The following is a 20,920-nucleotide window of genomic DNA, read 5'->3' on the forward strand; positions in this document are numbered from 1 at the left end:
CATACATACCAGAAACTGTTTCATTCATTTTCATTTTCTTTTTTCTTTTTTTTTTCTGTCTCCAAACCTGTTTTCCTTACTGAAAAATTTAGTGGTTAGATATTCCTTTTGTCTCCTTGCAGCCAAAATCCACTGGTTCCTGTCGTAGTAACTACAAATATTAACACCTCCATTTCACAATTCCCACGATCGTGTTTTAGAACTTCACTCTAGCAGTACCTTTGTTAAAAATACGCCGTCCGCTAGTTAAGCAGCAGGCAGCTGGCTGCAGCTACAACTAGCGACACAGAGCGGAAAGCTCGCGCACTTCACCACAGGCACTGCCAAGGTCACTCAATTATGAGTATCTCACGAAGTTATTGCTATTTAAAAACGGAGATTTTATTCACAAACATTTTACATATTTTTATTTTTCGACTAAACGTAACACTTTGACAGTTGGACGATGTCTGCTGACTGCTGCACTAATAGCCTGCATGCCATTACGCCAACTTAAATTGACCCTGAAACAAAAATTTCAGAATTTACCCTGGAAGATCATTGGTAGCGTACCAAGTGATAGACGATCGCGTTTTCGTACTTTTCTCGCATCAATCTTTCCTATAGTTTTGGTCGGATAAGCTTTAAGTGTTGTCGTGTTGAACATGGTGCATAATTGGGTACAGCACGGTCTTCAAGCTGCTACTCATTGATGGAAATTTTACTACAGACTAATTCATTATTGAAGGTCTAAATGTCGATCATACCCATCCACCAACTCTGAACGCTATATTTTAGTAGAATAGTGACAGGCAACATGTGTCCAGAATTGTGCAAGTTTTTTTTTTTTTTATTTTTAACAAAGAACAAATGTATTTCTGCTTCTCTGGCCTGCACGAGCATATGACTTGTGTAGTATTGAGAATATTGCAATGTACTACGTGCTCCTGTTTGTAAACAACAACCACATGTATTTACGATGGAGTACTTCACCTCACATTGGATTACTACAAGAAGCAAAGACGGACTACCAGCAGCACCTACAAGTCACATTGCGACAAGGGAGCAGCAGCACCACAGCCGCCCGGAGAGCCTATGTAACGAAGAGGAGTCAAGGGATAGTCACCAGTTTGCGATTGGTTACCCCTCCACTAGCTTCCCTGGAGTTCAGGAGAAACCCAACCTCAAAGCCTCTAGTTTGCTGCGGAACTCTAGGTTTTCCTTAGATTGCTTGGAGCTCTGTCGGGATCCCAACCTTAGTTGTTTACCCTGTTTCTGGGTTCTGCGACTCTTAACCCCTTCATCGCACGTATCGGAGCATTGGTGTTTCCTAGACCACTCTACGTAGCTTGCCCGGAGCTCTTCAGATATCTTGTCCTAAGTCAGTACAGTCTAGGGCTACCTTTTCTCGCATTAGAGGAAGTTATATTGTAATATTTCTGTAAATACTGTTGTATTTTATTAGAAGATTTTTATAATAAACCGGCAGTGGGAGTCAATTCCGGACTCTAATTTTACTCCACCTAGCTCTACCTATTCACATAAAGGGAAGCATTTTACAATATAAGGAGTACATTTGATCGAAATGTTGTTCGTAAATGTCTTTCAGCGTACTGTAGGTGTCTTTTGGACTCGCACACAAGCAGCGTGACAAGCGATTTCTCAAAAATAAATCCAGTTACCTTTTGATCCGTTGCTATGATATGCATAGGTTTTGATCATAACACGTGGAGCTTAGATACCATGTTGAGTTTATTGTAATTAGGTTTGTATAGTTCCGAAATTGTAATAATTTCTATTTGGGTGTTGTCATGAAACTGTATAAAATTTATTTGAATTAATGTGTTTTTCATGGTATCCTTTTCACAAACAAGTTAATGTGTGTGTGTGTGTGTGTATGTGACCATCTTAACGAATGAGATAAATCGTTTATCCTTTGTATCTATTATAGCAATAAGCACAAAATAAATTTTAGGCATTACTACTGTGACTATAAAATGTTGAACGCTACGGTAGATTTGCATTTCAGTATATTTATCACCTTCAATGAGTTATATTCTACGTTAAAAAAATAATATCGAATATTAATAATTTCAGCACTCTTGCTATTGTCTATTTGTTTGTACTTACTATTGATATTGATCATCACAATATACTAACAACTAAAGAAATTAAAAGAACATTACAATTGATTATATAAAAGATAAATTTAGTTCTAAAGAAATATTAAAGTTGATTAGATTTGACCTAACATTCACGAAATTACTTTAAAAGTAAACTAAAATTGTAAAATATATTCAGTACGTGTACTCAGTTCACTGACATATCAATACATGGTTCATATTATTTTCCATATCATATATAGGCCTAATACATTACTTTTCAGATGAGTAGTCACGGTGACTCAATGGTAGAGTGTTTCCCTCTGGTGCGTGGGGTCCTTAGTTCGATCTCCAGCGAAGTAAGTTTTTGGCAGACAACATCGTGTCTGTGGGTTTTCTCGAGCTACTCCCTCATTTTCGTTCCATTAATTCTTAAATCATCATTTACTAGCCTTAATCATCTGTCTCTCTTAGCCTAAAAGACTTAATCGTGGGCGTTTCATTTGATTTTATTTCTTTTTATTTCAGATGATCACCATTAGTCTTGGTTCAAATAACTTGTGTAGTTACCAGTGCTATGAAGATCGGAATTTGAGTGTTCAGGCACACAAAGAAGGTCTACGAAAAGCTTTAGATTATATTAAGAATAACATTCCACGTTCATTTGTTAATTTGGTACATGCTTTAAGTAAGTATGAATTTTCAATGATAAATTATTATTTAAATACGGTAAATATCGCTAGCGGAAAAGTGATATTAATACTGTATGTTGGATTAGGGAGCACTGCTATAAATCGTTTACATCTAGTCTGCTATAGAAAGTACCAATATCAAAAAATAACTATAAATTAAAAATGATAACAAACCTGGGGAGTACCAGCTTCGATTCTAGTCAATATGAGCGTATAGCGCGTACCATTGAGTCTGAGTTTCTTTTTTTTTTTAATTTTCGTGTTCATTTGATTTGATTTTTAGTTTTCATGAGCCCCATCTTTCTATCTGACCTCTAGTACAAGACTATATTCGTCAAGTGGAAGGCTAATTTTTTCCTCTTCCTAACATTTGACTTGATTTTGGATAATGTAGTTCGATCCTGATCAAGTACTCAACAGTGGTGAGATCTGCCTAGGAGAAATTAGGCAAGGAAGGACCTGAAGTGGACTTTTTCTCTTGAGCGTGAAGAAAGCTGGACTTGTTTTAAGTAATAAGGTTTAGTCAGATTATGCTAAGCAGAAAATAAATTATGATTAGAGGAGAAATGTACTTTTTAGTAATTGTTTTGGGGGGCACGGAGATTGTAAGGCGGTCATCTTTAGAGAAAGAGAGGGCGCAATGGCTCAGTGGTAGAGCGTTCCCCTCTGTAGGGAGGGGCACCTGGTTAGATCCCAGCTCGCGCCAAGTGGACTTTGTAGTGAACAAACACCCTGTCAGTGGGCTTTCTCGGAGTTCTACCGTTTCCTCATACTTTCTTTATTCCACCATTTTATTCATTTCTCATCATCACCGTCTCCTTTAGCCTACCCGGTATATCCATAAGGACATAAAACTAAAAGATTTCATTTTATTTAATTTTCTTTAGGGAAAGATTGGGGACCTTTACATCCGGTAACAAGAGGAGGTTATGATAATTTGTTTGTCCATCCTGGAATTCTTGTTCCTTGATAAATATATTGCACATTTAAAGGTTTATCTTCAATTAAAATAACTTTTGCTTAAACCGTTGACACTAGACAACACAGCAATGCCTCAGAAATAAATTAATGCTGAAAAATTAAGGACTAAAAATATATAAGATAGTGCTTCTTATAAATTAATTTATTTTAAATTTATTCTATGTATGAAGAAAGACTATTTCCAAAGCCTATTAATCTTTCAATTGTGCATAATGTTCTATCATATTCAAAAGTCATGAGAACACAGTACAGAACTAGTTAGGAACATCATGGAAAACGGGTCAAATGGCGCGAAGCAATTTCAGTGCTGTCAGTACTGTCGGCAGCGGCGACTCACGTCGATTTGAGAACACGTGGATTGGATATTAGATGACTGACAACGTCTAGCGTGGTCAAATGTGTCACGTTTTCAGTTGGTATTCGTTGGTGGTGGAGTCGGGATATGGTGCAAGTCCCATGAAGCCATGGACCCAAGTTGTCAGAAAGGTATTCTCGAAGGTAGTGGCGCCTTCGTAATGGTTTCGAGGTTATTTAGATGCTGTGTTTTGAGTCCTCAGGTCCCGTGTGAACTGTCATTGATCGTGATTGCTTTGTTCAGTGGCCTGGTGACCATCTCCGACTATTTATGGGCTTCAAGTGAGCTGCCAACAATAGGATTTTCTAGCATGACAATGCGTTCAATGGCACCAGATTGCAATGGTGTGAGACTGGAATGGAACGCTCTGGCCACTTCCAATGCATGGTTTGTTCCTGTCGTCGATATCCGAACATAAATTGCTTCAGATCAAGCAAATGTAGGATATAATCGAACTGATAATTCGTGTCTAGTATTCTTCACCTGAAAAAAAAAACTAATTGTGAGCGGGAAGTGAGGGTGCACAACTGTGCAAATCCGTTTGGTCGCTTCCGTATCACATTGAGCTGCTGTGCATCTCCGTGCTCGTAGAGGCACAAGTTATTAGTAGATATCTCATGACTTCAGGTATTTGATGTAGTTGACTGTTTTATATTGCTTCAAGAAGTTGCTATTTCTATATTTAAAGCGTAGTCTTACCTGGTAATAACTAGTAGATGTTACGTACTGATATGTTTCTTTACCTAACTGTGACACCCACACTTCTTTACTTGTAATTGTGGCATTCCGACTGTTAAAAGTTTACTTATGAGAAGGAGAACACAAATGTTTATAGGTGGTGAAGATTGAGAATGCTTTTCCACTTAGTTGTAATTAATTATTTTTTCCTTTATTTTCTTTTGAAAGATACAACGGTCTATGGGCAGCTAAGAAATAAACCTATAAGATGCACTTTTTTCAATAAGATTGAGTGTTCATGTTTGCTTGGAGGAGATGAGAGCTACAAGTTTAAAAGGATGTGGGAAATGCAAAATTTGTACTGGCAAGCAGAAAAGGAGTTGGTAAGTATCAGTTATAAAAGCTAATCCTATATTAGAAGTAAATTAAACCAACTCAACTATAAAGTTGAGTACACTGTACAACGAAAAACTTGTCCTTTTCTTAAAAATGTATTTTTCCAATGTATTGTTGCAGGCAAAACACGAATATGCAATTAGTTTCTTCATATTAGATACAGTGTTCCGAAAAATATTATTTTTATACATTACGTGTATTATGAAAGAATCAATTGTAAATTCGTTTAAAGGTTTCTCTCTAGCTCTTGATAAGAGTGATATCGCTATCAATTTAGCATTGTTATAAAATGAAACGTTATACTGAATAGTGTGGTGATAAATTTGTTAGATAAACAATCACTGTGATGGCACCACTGACGAGCAAGCGCTGCAATCTGTTTTGTACTCTGTACCATGAAGGTTGTACTTTTTGTAGTTGCAAGTGTTTGTAAAGTTTTAATGTTTCTACTGGGGTTCTGCCAGTAAGGTGTGTATGAAAAAAAAAGCTGTGTTCAGTGTATCAGAATGTCCTGTGAAAGTAAGAATAACCCTGATTGATTTTGTTATATATGACGTTGGAAAATCAAGGATATAGCGCCCTGTTGTGAAAAAGCATATAAACTGTAATTTGGATGCCGAGTAGGGTATCAAAATAAGCGATTGGCATCACATGTAAGTTACGATTCTTGTTCCAGGAACTTGCGAAACTGGATTAAAGGAAACGAAATGGGCTCAAAGCTACCCTACTAACCGTTTGGAGGAAGCCCAGAGACTATGTAAGTGACTGTTACTTTTGTTTGATAAATGTCATGGGCTTCTCTTCAAAATCAAAACATCATATCCAATATTCTAATTTGACGTCAGTGGTTGCCCAATGCCCACAGTTAAGAGCTACTTGTGCCGAAAACTCCCGAAAATTGTGCATTTGATATAGAAGAAAGTTCAGGTACGAGGACGTCGACTTTGAGTCATCATCCCTCTCATGTGCAGCACATCTCATCACACAAGAAAAATTAAACAATCTGGTACTGGACTTAAATCTATCCTCAATAAAAATGGAAATCTCGGGTTCATGGCTTCAGGAGTCGAATCTAATGAAGAAAAGTGTTAAATCAGCACATTTCGAAAGTGACAAAGTAACTTTTCATCTTACTTCACGGAGGCTGGAAAAAAAGTTTTCTAACAATATTAATGATTTGTTTTTAGAAGTTTGGCCATGAACACAATTCAGCAGAAAGACGATTGTTCATTGATTCATGTAAGGTAAATCTGAAGGCAGTATTGCTCCATATGGGTAATGCTTATCCATCCGTCTCAGTGGCGTATGCTGTTCACTCAAAGGAAACATTATGTAATGTTTGACTTATTGCAGTAGAATCCTTATAGGGTATACTAAATTTTGTTGCTTTCTGTGTTTGTGAGACAGTCTGGATAGAGTTAACAACTACATGGGTAATACATGGCCATCACGACAAGAATATGTTGTAGTAATCAAGAATATATCACGCCAACAACTCATGAAACCTGAAGAGGATTTTCTTCCGCCATTACACATCAAACTAGGTTTGATTAAACTTTCCGTCAAATTATTAAATCGAGATTGGCCAGCTTTCAAGCACCTAAGACAAAATTCTCAAGCCTAAGTGATGCAAAGATAAAAGAAGGCGTGTTCATTGGCTCAGAAATAAGAACTTGTATGCAGGATAGTGAGTTTGAATGTACACTGTCCGACATTTAACAGACAGTATAGCATATATAGAAGTTAGTGTGCTCTGATGTCTTTGCTAATACCAAAGTACCAAATTAAGAAACTGTTGTTAGTGATACAGTGCACTGCTTCCAAACCATGAGATGACACTTATTCTTGAAATTACATTTTTTGGATTTACATTTGGACATCTTGCCACAAAATTTAGTTGCTGTTAGTGATGAACATGGGAAACGGTTCCAACAGGACACTGCAACCTTTGAAAAGTGGTCGGGGACGCTGAAACAGCAGCATGCTTCTTAAATATTGCTCCTTCAGATATATAGAAGAGAAAAAGATTGCAATTGTGATTTCTGTAGGAATTTATATAGACCTTTAACTGTATACGTAAAATGTCTGTTATGTGTATGTGTAATGAAATGTCATGAAACTGCACAATGTAAATGGTATGTATTATGAACAAAAAGGACTTAATATATCGATTTAGGACCTCTAATTCAGTTAAAATCACCTGTTTTTAACTGAAGGGCAGAACATGTTTTCAATTTAGTTGTACATGAAAAATAAATTTGTAATAATTTTTAATTTCGGCATCACTTTTAAATGTCGTCGTAAATTTTAAAGCAAGCTAAAGAGAACATACTTTACTTTTGCTCTATTTGAGCAGTTCTCTCTTACTACCAAAAGTTTAAAAGAAATCGATCATTAGCGACTTTCATTCATTTCCTCGAGATAACAAAATAGGTATTATATGGATCATTATACAAAAAGATATATAAATTGTGAGAAAAAGTTACATAAATTGTGTACGGAAACGTTAATTATATAGAAAAGTTTGCAATTTTTACATTATAAGAGTTAGTTACAATATCTGAACATGAATCTTTTAATCTTTGAAAGAAGCTTCAAATAAGAGCCATAAAGACGAAATATGTCTAAAATGACCAAAAATGGACTTTATTTCCTTGTACACTAAACACGCTATATATATATCATAGCTGATTCACATAAATACTCTTGTAGAATTACATTAAAATGCGCCCAGAAAATTTACGAATGCGGCCCAAAATTAGTACGCAAGAAGAATTTGATAGCCAACATTGTGCGTTGTGGGACATCCCGAATATGTTATCCGGAATGTATACGGGATATGAATGATGCATGTAACCATACTGAGCAGCTACGTGCGTGGTTATTCGAGCCGGTTATCGATCATATAAATGCTGATACCTGTCTGAAGTACATTTTCATACGTTCACTGTACATATGGTTTGTGCCAGTGCAGTATCACGTGCAGTTTAATACGACCAGACTTGTAGACTAACTTTTAAGTAACCTGAAAACCCTGTAAAAATTTACAGTATGTTCATAATGATGCATTTGCTTTTTGCTGAAGTATCAGAATTATTTGAGTAATAGGTCTACACTCACTGAAAGATCACACCTGTTGATCATCGATAAGTTACAAAAGTAGGCTGTTTAGAAAAATAAATCGCACGCATAATAATCCTTGAGCTTTGAAGAAAAAATTGGAACTCCTTGTGAGTCCACAATACATGGAGTGTATGTTGGAGGACTGTGACGAACAAGGTGATGACCAAGGATATTTCACACATATACAGTAACGACATTTAGGTAAACGTGCAAGCCAAAGAAGCAGCAACACTCATTGTTTCTTGAAGAAGTGTTGCGCGTTCCAGGATACATGTAACCGAACATTATCTTCCTCGACTATAGCTCCGAAACTGGCAAAATAAAGGAAATTACCTCCTTATCCATAGATTTGCTCATTTCACCAGCAAGGTTGTCTTCAAGGCGCAATGGCTCAGATCACGTGTTACTCCCAATGGTTTTTGGTACCGTTTGGCCGCTGACGGTCATATCAGATTGGGCCCAACATGATAGCGTCATGAGCGTATGAAGATTTCACAGCAGCAGAGATTGAAGCACCGTGTTCCAGTAAGCACGTATAGGGTCTACAACGAGGTTCATGAATCTATTATAACCTAAAGCATTTATGTTTCAGGGTTAATAGAAGTGGTACGCGCTGTCAGTAAAGCACTTAGACAAAACTGTCAAAACGAAGCTATTACCCAGTGTGCTCCAGCGAAGAGTTATCACAGTAAAACATTCTGAACAGTCCGTTCCGTGCATGGGGACAAAATATTTGTCAACTCCTAGTTTGATCCCATTGTGAGGTATACTGCCCATATGTACCCCACAAAAATAGACATTATGTCCATTGCTTCAACACTTATGGCTGTTATTGCGACATGCCCTATATGCACACTAATTACCTGGTACGAGAAGGCGTCAATCGATGTGCATATCATGCAGTCCCGGTCGAATGCAGCCATCTGTTTATATCGTTCATTTTAACGTCAACAAGGCATAGTGATGCTTGCTCATATACTTCCCTTCCTAGTCCATGCTCCACTACTTAAGTGTTTCTTAAATTCCCCTCTTGCGGTGTTATTTCGAATACTGACTGCTAAGGCAATTGATGCATTATTCTGGTGGCTATCATGATACTTCAAACACTTTGAGGAAATGTAGCTTGTCTATTAATGCTGCGTGGGACTATTAACCTCAAAACAGCTCTAATTCGTCGTGATATGGAAGCATGTAAGTCAGAACGTTCTATTATTCCTCACGCAGTGCAGCATTACAGTAGTTCAGTCAGCAATAATAAAAAAGAGTAGAACCGGCCACTTATGTTCAATAAGTTGAGATCTGAGGATTGGACAGGGCAGAGGATCTGTTATAGTACATTCCGATGTTCATGATATCACGTTCCAACAGCTCCAGCAACGTGAATTGAGGTATTGACATATTAGAAATTTGCGTCATTGGTCAGAAGCGTATGGATAGGATGTGCGTGACCATCTAAAATGTCTATGAAATCACTGTCAGTAACGTGTAAGGAGATTTAATTACAATACCCCAATGAGTACCATGAAAATGTAACTCACAGTATCATAAATCAGCTGGAATGTTTTACGATAAGAAGCAAATTGTTAGAAATAAAAGCTCCTTTGGGCGCCCGCCATTCATACAAATGAACTGTTTTGAAAAAGTTAAACAGGATTCATTCGACCATGTTACGCATTTTCAGTCGTCAGCGGTCCTCCTTATATTTTCTCGGCAACATTTTCTTCACTATGCGCGCATCGTCTGACAGTACAACGAATTCTGGCAACGACTATCGACGTACAATGTCAAGATGTACAATAAGCGTGGAGCAACATACCCGAAAGAAATATTCAACATCATTACAACCGAACCCTTAAAGAACACTATTTTTATGGCTTCTTTAATTGAACTTTAATTTAGCTATCCCCTCCCTCGTGACTATATAATTAGCGTACGTGCCTTTGGCGAGAGAGCTCAGTGAGAGCCAATGTACTTTGGTTCGCACGTTCAGCTGTAAGTTCACATCTCATATAGTCTCAGTGGTAAACAGGACACTCGACTCTAAATCAATAAACAACGATCAAAAACTTCCAGTAATTTTTCTTTATTCTTTAGTAATGTCTATGTTTCTGTCACGGGAAGGCAATACTCTGTATGAAATATATGATGAATGCTTTCCGTAACTCTTTATTTAGCGATAATGAAATATGCTTTTCTTTCTTCTCAAAGGTATTCTTGTCTATCCCTATCAATTCTTGTATTTCACATTCACAGTTTCAGACATTTACTACTAACAGTACTTCCTAATAGTCACTACTCTATCTTTTAACCCCTTCAAGTTCCATATTTAATATAATCCCCTATATTCCAATCACAACAAGTTTTGTTTTTCAAGTTCGACTACGGTTGACATCTCTCATGTATTCCACGTAGCTTCTCTTCATTAAAAAAAAGCTTGTGTTACTCTTCCTTTCAAATTCCTCTACATAAATGCCATATCATCTGCAAAGCAATTACATTTAACAATGTTACTAAATAAAGAACGTCCTCTCTATCTAAATAAATACTGAATAGTATTGTGGAAGGCCAATATCTTTGTCTATATTTTTTTCAATTATACTTTCGAGGGCTCAGTGGCTCATTAGCGCGCAGGGTCTCTGGTTCCATCCCCGATCAAGTAAATTTGTGCTGGCCAACATCGTGTCCCTGGTGTTTCTCGGGTACTCTTGTTTCCTCCCACAGTTTCATTCCACCAATTACTCCACCATCATTCACTTGATTTAGTCATCCGTTTCCATTAACCTAAAGGACACAATTGTGGAGCATTAAATTAAAAGATTTCAATCACACTTTTCTACCTGTTTCTTTCCTCATTATTGGTTCATATAAAATTTTCTTGCAAGCCCTTCATCATTTCATTGCAACCCAATATTCTTTATATCCCCCATGAAGAGATTTAGGTTCACTCATTTACGAGTAAATGCCTTGTCTGAATCAATGAATGTATACATTCATTTCTCAATATACCTTTCATCAATTACCATTAAGTAAACCAATGGCATCTCATGTCTTCTTTCCTCTACCCAGGGCCGTAATTTCTGGGGAAAGAGGACAATTGTCCCCTCAAGGACGCTCCCCGCCGTTCGATTGGGGCCCATTTTAACACAAAATTTTCTTACTCCATATACGATACGAACATGAAATTATAAGTGAAGCATCAAACAGGTTCACTGCATTACATAAAGAAAACAGCACATAAAAGGTAAATAAAACAAAATTGAGACGTGGGCCCATTTCAGTAAAAAAATGTCTACTATTAGGGGCCGTAGAAACAATATTTATTCGTATGGTTTTGAGATTTGTCAACATTGTCCCCTTAATTAATTTCTCATGTGTAGAACGGGTCCAGAGGTGTAACTAACGGCCCCACAGACCTTGCCGTAAGAGTGGGACCACAGGCTCATGGAGCCTATAAAGAGTAAGAGAAAGATGGGAAGAGGGGCCCGAGAATTAGAAAAACAACTTTCTCTAGGGGGCCCAAAAACGTGTATTAATGCTTGCCCCTCTAGAAAAAATCTAAGTTAAGCGCTACCTTTACTAAACTTAAACTGTTGGCCATTGATTTCCTCACTTGTTCTGACTACTTTTCGTTCCCTCTCTTTTAACTTTTCAATGCCTACTTTCTTATATACTGTGAATTTTCTCCTTGCTACATTTTTCAATTAAATATCAACTGAGTTTTATCCAGGGAAAACTTTAACTCATTAGGATATGTTTCCTGAATCATGATATATTTAATATGTCTGCCAATCTATTGAAAATTTCTCGGTATATGTAATTTTAAACTACGAATTAGTGTACTACATACCAAAAATCATTGAAAAGGTATAATTTTAACATGTTATTTATATCTACAACTATTCAATTTCATGACACATTCTTTCATCTATTTAAAGGTTGAAAGTGGTAAATACGACGACAAGGATGATTTTGCAGTTGTTCTTCAACCTTTCAGCAAAGAAGAATTTCCTTTGTCAACTATACCAGAAAACGATGCATTTGCTGTCGACTGCTTTCATTTTTCTCAGAAAGGGAATGCTCGTAGTAAGTAAGAGTTTTCTTATATTTAAAAGAAAAATCTCGAAGTTAGGTAGCTGTATAATGAATTTTTCGTCAAATGTTTAAGTGTTCAGCTAAAACATATTAAAAAAGAGAAACATTTACGAATATTGTCACTAAAGTTTTTACATATAATTTTAATGTGCTATTCCCATGAACATGCCGCCTTTGGCCGATAGTGGTCAGAATTTATGGTTACAGGTCAATTGTCCTGATATATGAGGTGCCTAATTGTCCATGGGATTGTTGCTAACCAATACAGATATATTTGATTAGTTCAGTAATAGAAAGTAAAACAGTAAGATTGCTAGAGAAATCTTAATAAGATATAATAATCTTGATTTTTCTCTTAAGCAGTAGGTCAATGGGTTTAAACTCCATTTGCATACTAGGTGTGTGAGAACTGCGGGACCATAGGACAATTCCATCATGACTAAAGATTCGAAATAAAACGGAAGAAATGTCTTAGAAATATTGGTTTTTCAATCTAAAATGGTAGAATTTTTCGAATCGCACCAGCCGTTTGGGCTTCATAATTTTAGTGTCATAAGTTAAATAAAAAAGCAATGTTGCCACTTCAGCGAGCTTTTCTTTTGGACTCAATACTATATCAACATTACAGCATTGTTGGGATACGGATTCAAGGAGTTCTAGATTCCCTCACATAAAACTGCATACGTTCCTCGCGTATCTTTCGCGAGCCCTTACGTTTGGTTCTAACAACCTGCTGAATTAGAAACATTGCTTTTTCATTTACACAAGACAACTTACCAATGTGGAATAGGGCTGCCAACTTTGACAAATAAAATTACTGGCACCCACTCATAATCCTCAAAATAAATGAAGATTAATTGTATTTTAAACCTTGAAATGTATAGTTAAGTCTGACAAAAATACCGTTCAGTCGGCAATTCTTGTGTGAGCCCAAACGGCTGATGAAATTGAAAAAGTTCCACCACCTTTGATTTAAAAACATTTAGGTCCGACAACTTTCTTTCTGTTTCTCCGTAAATATTTTCATAATGTAAGTTGGCCTTGGACCAGATCTTTTGATACATCCAATATAGGACTATCACTGAATCTTTGGCAACACTTACTAAGACATTTGTAACTTTGGTGAAGTAACGTTATCAATGCTTCTAACTAAGAGGAATTCTTAACAATTGCCCAAAAACTATATAATCCAATGACTGTAATCAATCCCGTAGTCAGGAAGGGGCTAAAGAGGATGGTGTCCATTCTAAATTATTTTTGTCTCCTCTAAAACAAAACTTTCTGGAGAGTCTTTAAATAGACTAGAAACTAGATATAACATTCTTTTAATTTTATCTACCAAATTAATTTAACACGCTTTACCCCTTTCTGTCTAAAATGATATGCTTGTTGTTAAGTGTATCAAACATTTAACATAATAAAATGTTATGGAATTGAATTATATACTATCGTTTTAGACCATGCATAATTATCGGAAGTCTTATGGGACGGCTTTGTCCCTTTGACCCCCTGTTGGTACGTATCAGATCAAAAACTATAACAGATATAGAGAAGGGGTTCCTTGCAATTAATTTAGTGTCCCAAGGATAGGTCCCCTCCGTTAACCTTCTATTAAAACCGGAAGTGGTTCAGATTAACAATTTCCGATTTTAACGTTTATCACCATAGAACGAAAACGGTAAGAATAGCTAGAAGCGGTTTATTAAAAATCATTCAACATCTCAATACAATATATCATGACTTTCTACAACACTATCAAAACCGGAAGTGGCTCAAATTTACTATTACTTCTGGATTCAGCAGGGGTTGCCATAGGGCAGTTTTTGCAATCGATTGTACCTCTCAGAAATAGGTTCTGTCTCCTCCAGTAGTAGTAACCCTCTATTCAAACCGAGATTGGTTCGACTTAACAACTTCTAGCTTCAACTTTTATCGCCAAAGAACAAAATGGTAATGAATAGGCACAAGTGGTTCTCTGCTATAGATTCAGGTTCTCACGGGGACACTTCGTTACAACCCGCAAGACTCTATCAAACCGGAAGTAGTTAAAAGTTACTATTACTTCTGGTTTCAATACTGATTTTCATAGATCAAAAATGATAAGAGATATGGAGATGTTTAAAAAAATATTCAGGTTTTCAAGAAAGTTTTTCTTTTTCGTTAACCCTCTGTTGAAGCCAAACGTGGTTCTAATTAATCATTTCCAGTTTGAGTTTATTACCTTGAACGAAAATGATATTAGGTAGAGACAAACGGTTTTCTGTAATCGATTCAAGGTGTCAGGAGAACATACCACCACAATCTGCAACATTCTATCAAGTCATAAAGTGGCTGTAATTTACTACTACTTCCGGTTCCAATACTGACTTCTGTGGAGGAAAATTGTAAGAGATATCGTGACGCAATTCTTGTAATCATTTCAGCTTCCCGAAACTAGGTTCAATCACCTCCCTCAGCGTTCTGTTCAAGCTGAAAGTTTTTCAAATTAATGATTTCCTATTTGAATTTTTATCATCATAGAACAAAAACAGTCAGAAATAGCCAGTAGGCCTTTTATATATGCATTCAGCATGCGAAGAAAAGATTTTATGTTTGATCTTACTAATCTACTATAAACAGTAGTTACATATATACTACTTCAAGTTTGAGTATATAACTTGCGTAGTTTGGAAATTTACCGTAGTTTCATATTGATATTGTTGAATTACTTATATAGAAAAATATTGAAATTTTGTATCATTCTTTTCGCACCATTCTTCAGGCATATGGCGGTAATCGCAATACCAACAGATCTAAGACTAGATATCCAATGAGATGAAAGAATTAAGAACATTAACCAAATAAAAGAAAGATAATTACTTGAGGAGAAAGAATGCAGTTCATCGAGACACTTGAAGAATTTTTCCATTCATTCTGAGAAGCGTTTGCCAAAATTACCCAATTATAAATCATTTTTGTACATTCATTGAGTAAAGTAGTCAAAAAATAATCTATTTATAGGCACACGTTTCTTTCTATGTTGAGAGGAATAAATTGTTTTTACTCTGATCTACTTGGTGGCTGCAGGGAACAAAATCCGCGGTTGAACCATGTTTTATACCAATCTCATCTCTAAGATTATTATAATCCACTTCCATAGATTTTATCATATGTAAGATGCGTCCAGGAACTAAGTTTCCCAAGGTCGGTAAAGACAAAGAAGACACAGCGGCCTTGAAACATTTATTACTACAGAAACTGCACACGTAACATTATAGAGACAAGAATAATCTACCACCACGTATTCACTTGTTACCCATGACGAGTTGGGGTCTATCGGCCTTTTTGATGGATCGGCACCGCTGAGTGCAACCGGCCTATATTTCATTTGTCATTAGACTATTGATTCCTCGTGCACGTGTGCACATTTAAGATTGCCCCTCTGCCTTTCCTTTCACTTAGAGTGAGGGAATAAACCCCACTGCTCAGAAACTAGGATCCGCCCACTGTTCGGCCGGACTCAATTCCTAAGTAAATCCTATTGGTGGAGTAGGCCCTTCTAGTGAGTCAAGTTCTTCCATGCCCTGCAGCCATGGCTCCCGAGTCTTAGAAGGCAAGCTAACATCCCGCAAGTGCAAGTACTTCCTACTTAATCCCACGTTATGACCATACGCCGACAGAACTCAAGCCAATCCGACAACGAGGGTATTTGATCGTTCTTGACTTTGCCTACTTCTATCTTTCAATGGCTACCACCTTCCGCGAACACGTCGAGGTAGTCCATATCTCTTCCCAGATCCAATGCTACGTGTCAAGTCACCATTTCTGTTTCGGATTGACTCGTTTTCCTGTTCACGTCTCTCCTTTTCACTAGGATCGGAAACGTTAACAAGGCTCTTGGTATAGGTACCTTTCCCCTTGTCGCCGTTTCGTCACACTTGAATCAGTAAGTCAATCTCCCCTTCCCGGTAAGATCGTTCACGAAAGTGAAACTTCCTCTTTTACTTATTGAGATGCAAAGTATACGTTGAGATACTTGGTGCTTCCTCACGTGATCAATAGTACGTGTAACTTACCATTTGGGACAAGAACTTACCATTTCCATTCCCATTGCTTTTCCTCTTCCCAGTAGGGCGACCTATGATAAACTGTCTCTCTTTTCTGTGTTGATAAACTGTCTTGATACCACGAACAATGTCAGACTCAATGGCACTTGTTAGACCCCATTTAGAGTCGGTTTCTCCTCTTCCTCTGGCAGGTCTGTGAGGTGTTGGTTAAAACATATCAATCCTACCTTGCAAACTACTTTTTGTCACTGCATGAGTGTTTAGTTGTACGAGTTTATCAAGTTAAAAGTATCATTAGAGAGAATCCAAGGAAATAGCTCTGTTCTAATGCATATTGGAGGAGCCTGTCCTTTAGACTTTTCAGGGCTTTTACTCTCCATTTGCTGATCGTCAACGAACTCGGTGCTTCCCTTCAGCGGTCGTTGCACCTAAATAAATGCCTATTCGGAAGCATTTTGATGGTGATTAACTATTACAGATGGTGTCATAGACTGGTTCTACTCCCAGACGATTGACTATTATGACTTCGGAATTCAAAAGTTGATACCACGATATGACAAGTGTCTAAATTCTGGAGATGAATATCATGAGAAATAGTGCCAACTGTGCTATATTATTATCAATAAAATCACTGTGTCTTCTTCGTCTCGGGCAAGTAAGTCTATTGCTGGAGAATTACTGAAGAAAAAATGAAATGAAGTATTTGATTTTAATGTTCCACGATTATAAACTTTAGGCTAAGAGAGATGGTTGATGAAAGGAAGTGAATGATGATAGAAGAATTAGTAAAATGAGAACGTGAGACGTAACAAGAGTAGTCCAAAATTCTACAGACATGATGCTGTACACCACAAAGTTACATGTGTGGGAATTGAACCGAGGATTCCATGTACCAGAGATAAGTCCTTTACCACTGAGCCATCGTGCCCTTCCCAACTGTTAGAGAAAATGGATTGAGAAGTCAGCAGATGTAAATTAGAGTAATTTAAAATTGGAAGTTTAAATTTATATGGCGTAAAAAAAAAACATGGAATAAATATGTAAGTTCTCGAAATATATAATTGAATATACATACAAAATCTTGTATCCGGACAGAAACGACTAAGATCCATTGTTGTCGAACATGAAAAATCTGACTGTATTCGCCATATATTCTCTGTTGTATAGATATATATATTATTATTGAGTTTTGCTAACCAAGCATGGTAAGTTGACTTCTAACCGGACATCTTTTGGGGAGAGGGAGGTTCCAATTGCCCCTCTGAGCTTGAGAATTTTACATGTTCTTTTTTTTTAATAAGAAAATATTATGTTGATGGATAATCTTGTCTCCCTTCCTCTGGCAAAATCTGGAATGACATTATTTCTTCAACCTTTATATCTATGCTGTGCAATACCTTGTCATATCCTGTTATCATATAAGATTCACTTTATAATCTGCTTTCAATTTTATCCCTAACTTTGATCTTGTTTGTTCTAACTAGGCTACTTCTAAATATTTAACTTCATTATAGAACACACTTTTCTTACTTTTCTGATTACTGTTAAAACTATCATATGATACATTTATTGATTTTTTTTTTAAATTCACTTTCAGAACAATTTACTTACACATCGTTAAGAAGATATCTGAATTATTATAGTGTGTGAGGTATTTAAAAAAAACACTCATGGCTTACTGATACAGTTCGATATTTTGCCTAGTCAGTATGTAGTCATTGTTAAGTTAATATTCATGCTAGTGAGTCTGCAATCAGAATCATTGAATCGATACGTAATCTTTGATTATCGATTTCAAACAAGGTTACCGAACATCAGATATAGAGTTTAACGCAAGTTAAAGGATTTTTTCAATCTTTTGTAATCTTTATAAATGACGACTCATATCTGAGATTTAAGAGAACGAGCAAGAAGATTGAACGCTTTTACACGTCCTAAATTTACATCTGGCTTGAGACGCAATGATGGAGTTCCGAAAGAAAGGTACTATCCTGTTAAAGTCACTCACATTATCCTAGCAAGCTAATATCGTCAGCGCCTGAACAATAAATCAAAACTCTTTAATTAATACTCTGTTGCACCCTGTTTTCCCCCTACTGCGCATTCAAAAATACAATTATAAGATTCTAAAAATTAGCGCACCCCTTCTTCAGATTTTCATGAATTCCGATTCGAGTTTTACACTTAGTTTTACTAAGATTCTTCTCTTTTCTATGAATTCCATATTCGAATCCTACGTATTGGGAATTCAAGTTTGGCACTAACATGCAAAAATATGCCTCATTTGGCAAATGTTTATGGTTAATTAAATTTATTTATTTTTAAAGACAATAAATTTGTACTTGAAGTAGTACAAACAAGACGTTTGTTTCTATGTGAAACGCATATAAACATATTTGTTGACAAGAAATAATTTGTTGAAATGTAGTAATTTCTTATTTATTAAAACATATTATTTTTAGCCTATATAGTTCAAATATTAGGCACAAGAGCTGATTACTAGTCAAGCACATCGCAATATTTGATCAAACTTGAATTTGGCTTCATAGTTTTAATTAAATAACAAAATGATTTACATTGCGGATTGGCAAACAGATGGGCAATTCGTTTTGGAAATGTTGCTTTCCTTTAGTGCATTTTACATCCAAGTAATAAGCATAAAGACTTCCCTGAAATTCGGTACATTTTGTTTCAGATTCCCTTATATTTTGTACTCCACAATCCACTAGATAAAGTTACATTTTCAAGTATACTGCAGTATAACTCAAATAAGTTGTATGTATTGTCGGTCGTAAGGTTCTACCTTGTGCTAAATAATTATATTAAAGACATGCACTTCTTTTTTTACTAAAAACATACTGAATACATATATGTTAAAGCTGCTTTAACAAATTGAGTGTATGTTGATAAATTAATGTGCTTTATATCCTCGTATTATAGAAGATATTGTTTCTGCAAATGAAACATTAATTTTTACCTACTGATAGTTATAGCATATCTTTCTTATTTTGTTTCAATCAAGTAAACATTTCAGGCCCTTGCAGATGATTTCCATTTTAATTAATGGTCCAGATAATCAATAATTCATTGTTACAAGAGAATGGGTGATGTGTTGTTTTAATGATAACATTCATTCATAGTAATATTTAATTTTCAAGGTTAAAATTGCTAATTTTGTTCTCTTTTCTATCTTCTAGTCGCCAACTCATTATGGAACAATATTCTAGAACCTGTAGGGAAGAAGACAGAGCATTGGGTGCAGCCAGAGTTTAGTAGATTTTTATGTCCAACCAAAGAAAAACCTTATATATACACAAACAAAAACTCTCTTGATTAACTTGGAATTAGCTACACATAATCATGTACAGAAATATTGTTTTAGTGATGCTTTTATCGTTGTAAGTGTAAGAATGCAAGTTGAAAAAGGATACAGGTTTTTCTTTCTTTTTTGAGAGACCAACATGGAATGCAATTATTGAAGGTGTGTGAGACTATAAGGTTATCAAATAGAAAGTGATAAAAGAGACAGAGCTTTTGAATTAGAAGTGTCAGTTTTGTTACAATCTTAGCACTTTCCCCAAAATTTAATTTACGCAGTTCTTCTTGTGGAAACAACCTGTGCAATATATAATTTTGTGATTAAATTAGTTTTATATTTATTTTATGGAAGAGATCATAGGGTGCTTGTTCTGAACTTCACTTGGACCAAACTTCATGTAGTAACTTCCTTACTAGCGCGGGATGTTACCAACGTATTATGTATTATATAATAATTTAAAATGACAATTTATGTACCGGAATTCACTTCAAGTTAGATATTCAGGTAAGAGATAAATAGAAATGTACTGAAGATACCAAAATGATTAATTAAATCAAATCAGGCTAGAGAGACACCGCGAGCTTTCACAAGAAGCGATGCTCCAAGTAAATATCAGGTTTTGGAAAACTTTGTCCGGTCCGTGAATTTGAAATTTTAGAATCACCCCATTCTCCAATAATTTCTTTGCTACTAGCAGTTCTTTTTTCTTTCTTACAAAATTCATCTATAAATTCTAATTTATTACCTTTTCTTATTTATGACATAATTAGGCATAAGTATTATAGATGTTAATAATGTTCGTGTACTATTCCATCATTCACTTTAAAACCTAGTCAAGTAATACATATATTAAATAATACATATATTAATACATATACATAATACATAATAAATAATACATATAATACATATATTAAATCAAGGAATTAATTAATAACTTTTTCCATCAATAAAATATGAGGACAAACTATTTCTGTGTCTGTATATATGAAATTAAATTTTTGAGTTTTTACGTCCCACGGTTATGCCGGTTAGGGTAAAGGAGACGGTGATGATGATAGATGAATGAAATTGTGGAATGAAGAAAGTGAGAGGAAACGGGAGAACCCCTAGAAAACCCACGCACACGGTGTTTGTCCACCACAAATTTCACTTGG

The 20,920-nt window shown here is 35.9% G+C and overlaps 1 protein-coding gene across 1 annotated transcript in view; it reads left to right on the top strand.

The window, feature by feature from the left end:
- The window catches only part of LOC145678858 (phospholipase B1, membrane-associated-like), a 52,139-nt gene extending 32,358 nt beyond the window's left edge, over positions 1–19,781 (top strand). The window contains 4 exon segments of the mRNA XM_081749427.1: positions 2,610–2,769; positions 5,016–5,170; positions 12,242–12,389; positions 19,642–19,781. Of these exon segments, the coding sequence (XP_081605553.1) occupies positions 2,610–2,769; positions 5,016–5,170; positions 12,242–12,389; positions 19,642–19,781 (603 nt within the window).
- Positions 19,782–20,920: the final 1,139 nt, after the last annotated feature.

This window comes from Thermobia domestica, chromosome 1, assembly GCF_964235325.1.
Source record: "Thermobia domestica chromosome 1, izTheDome1.hap1.1, whole genome shotgun sequence".
NCBI lineage: Eukaryota > Metazoa > Arthropoda > Insecta > Zygentoma > Lepismatidae > Thermobia > Thermobia domestica.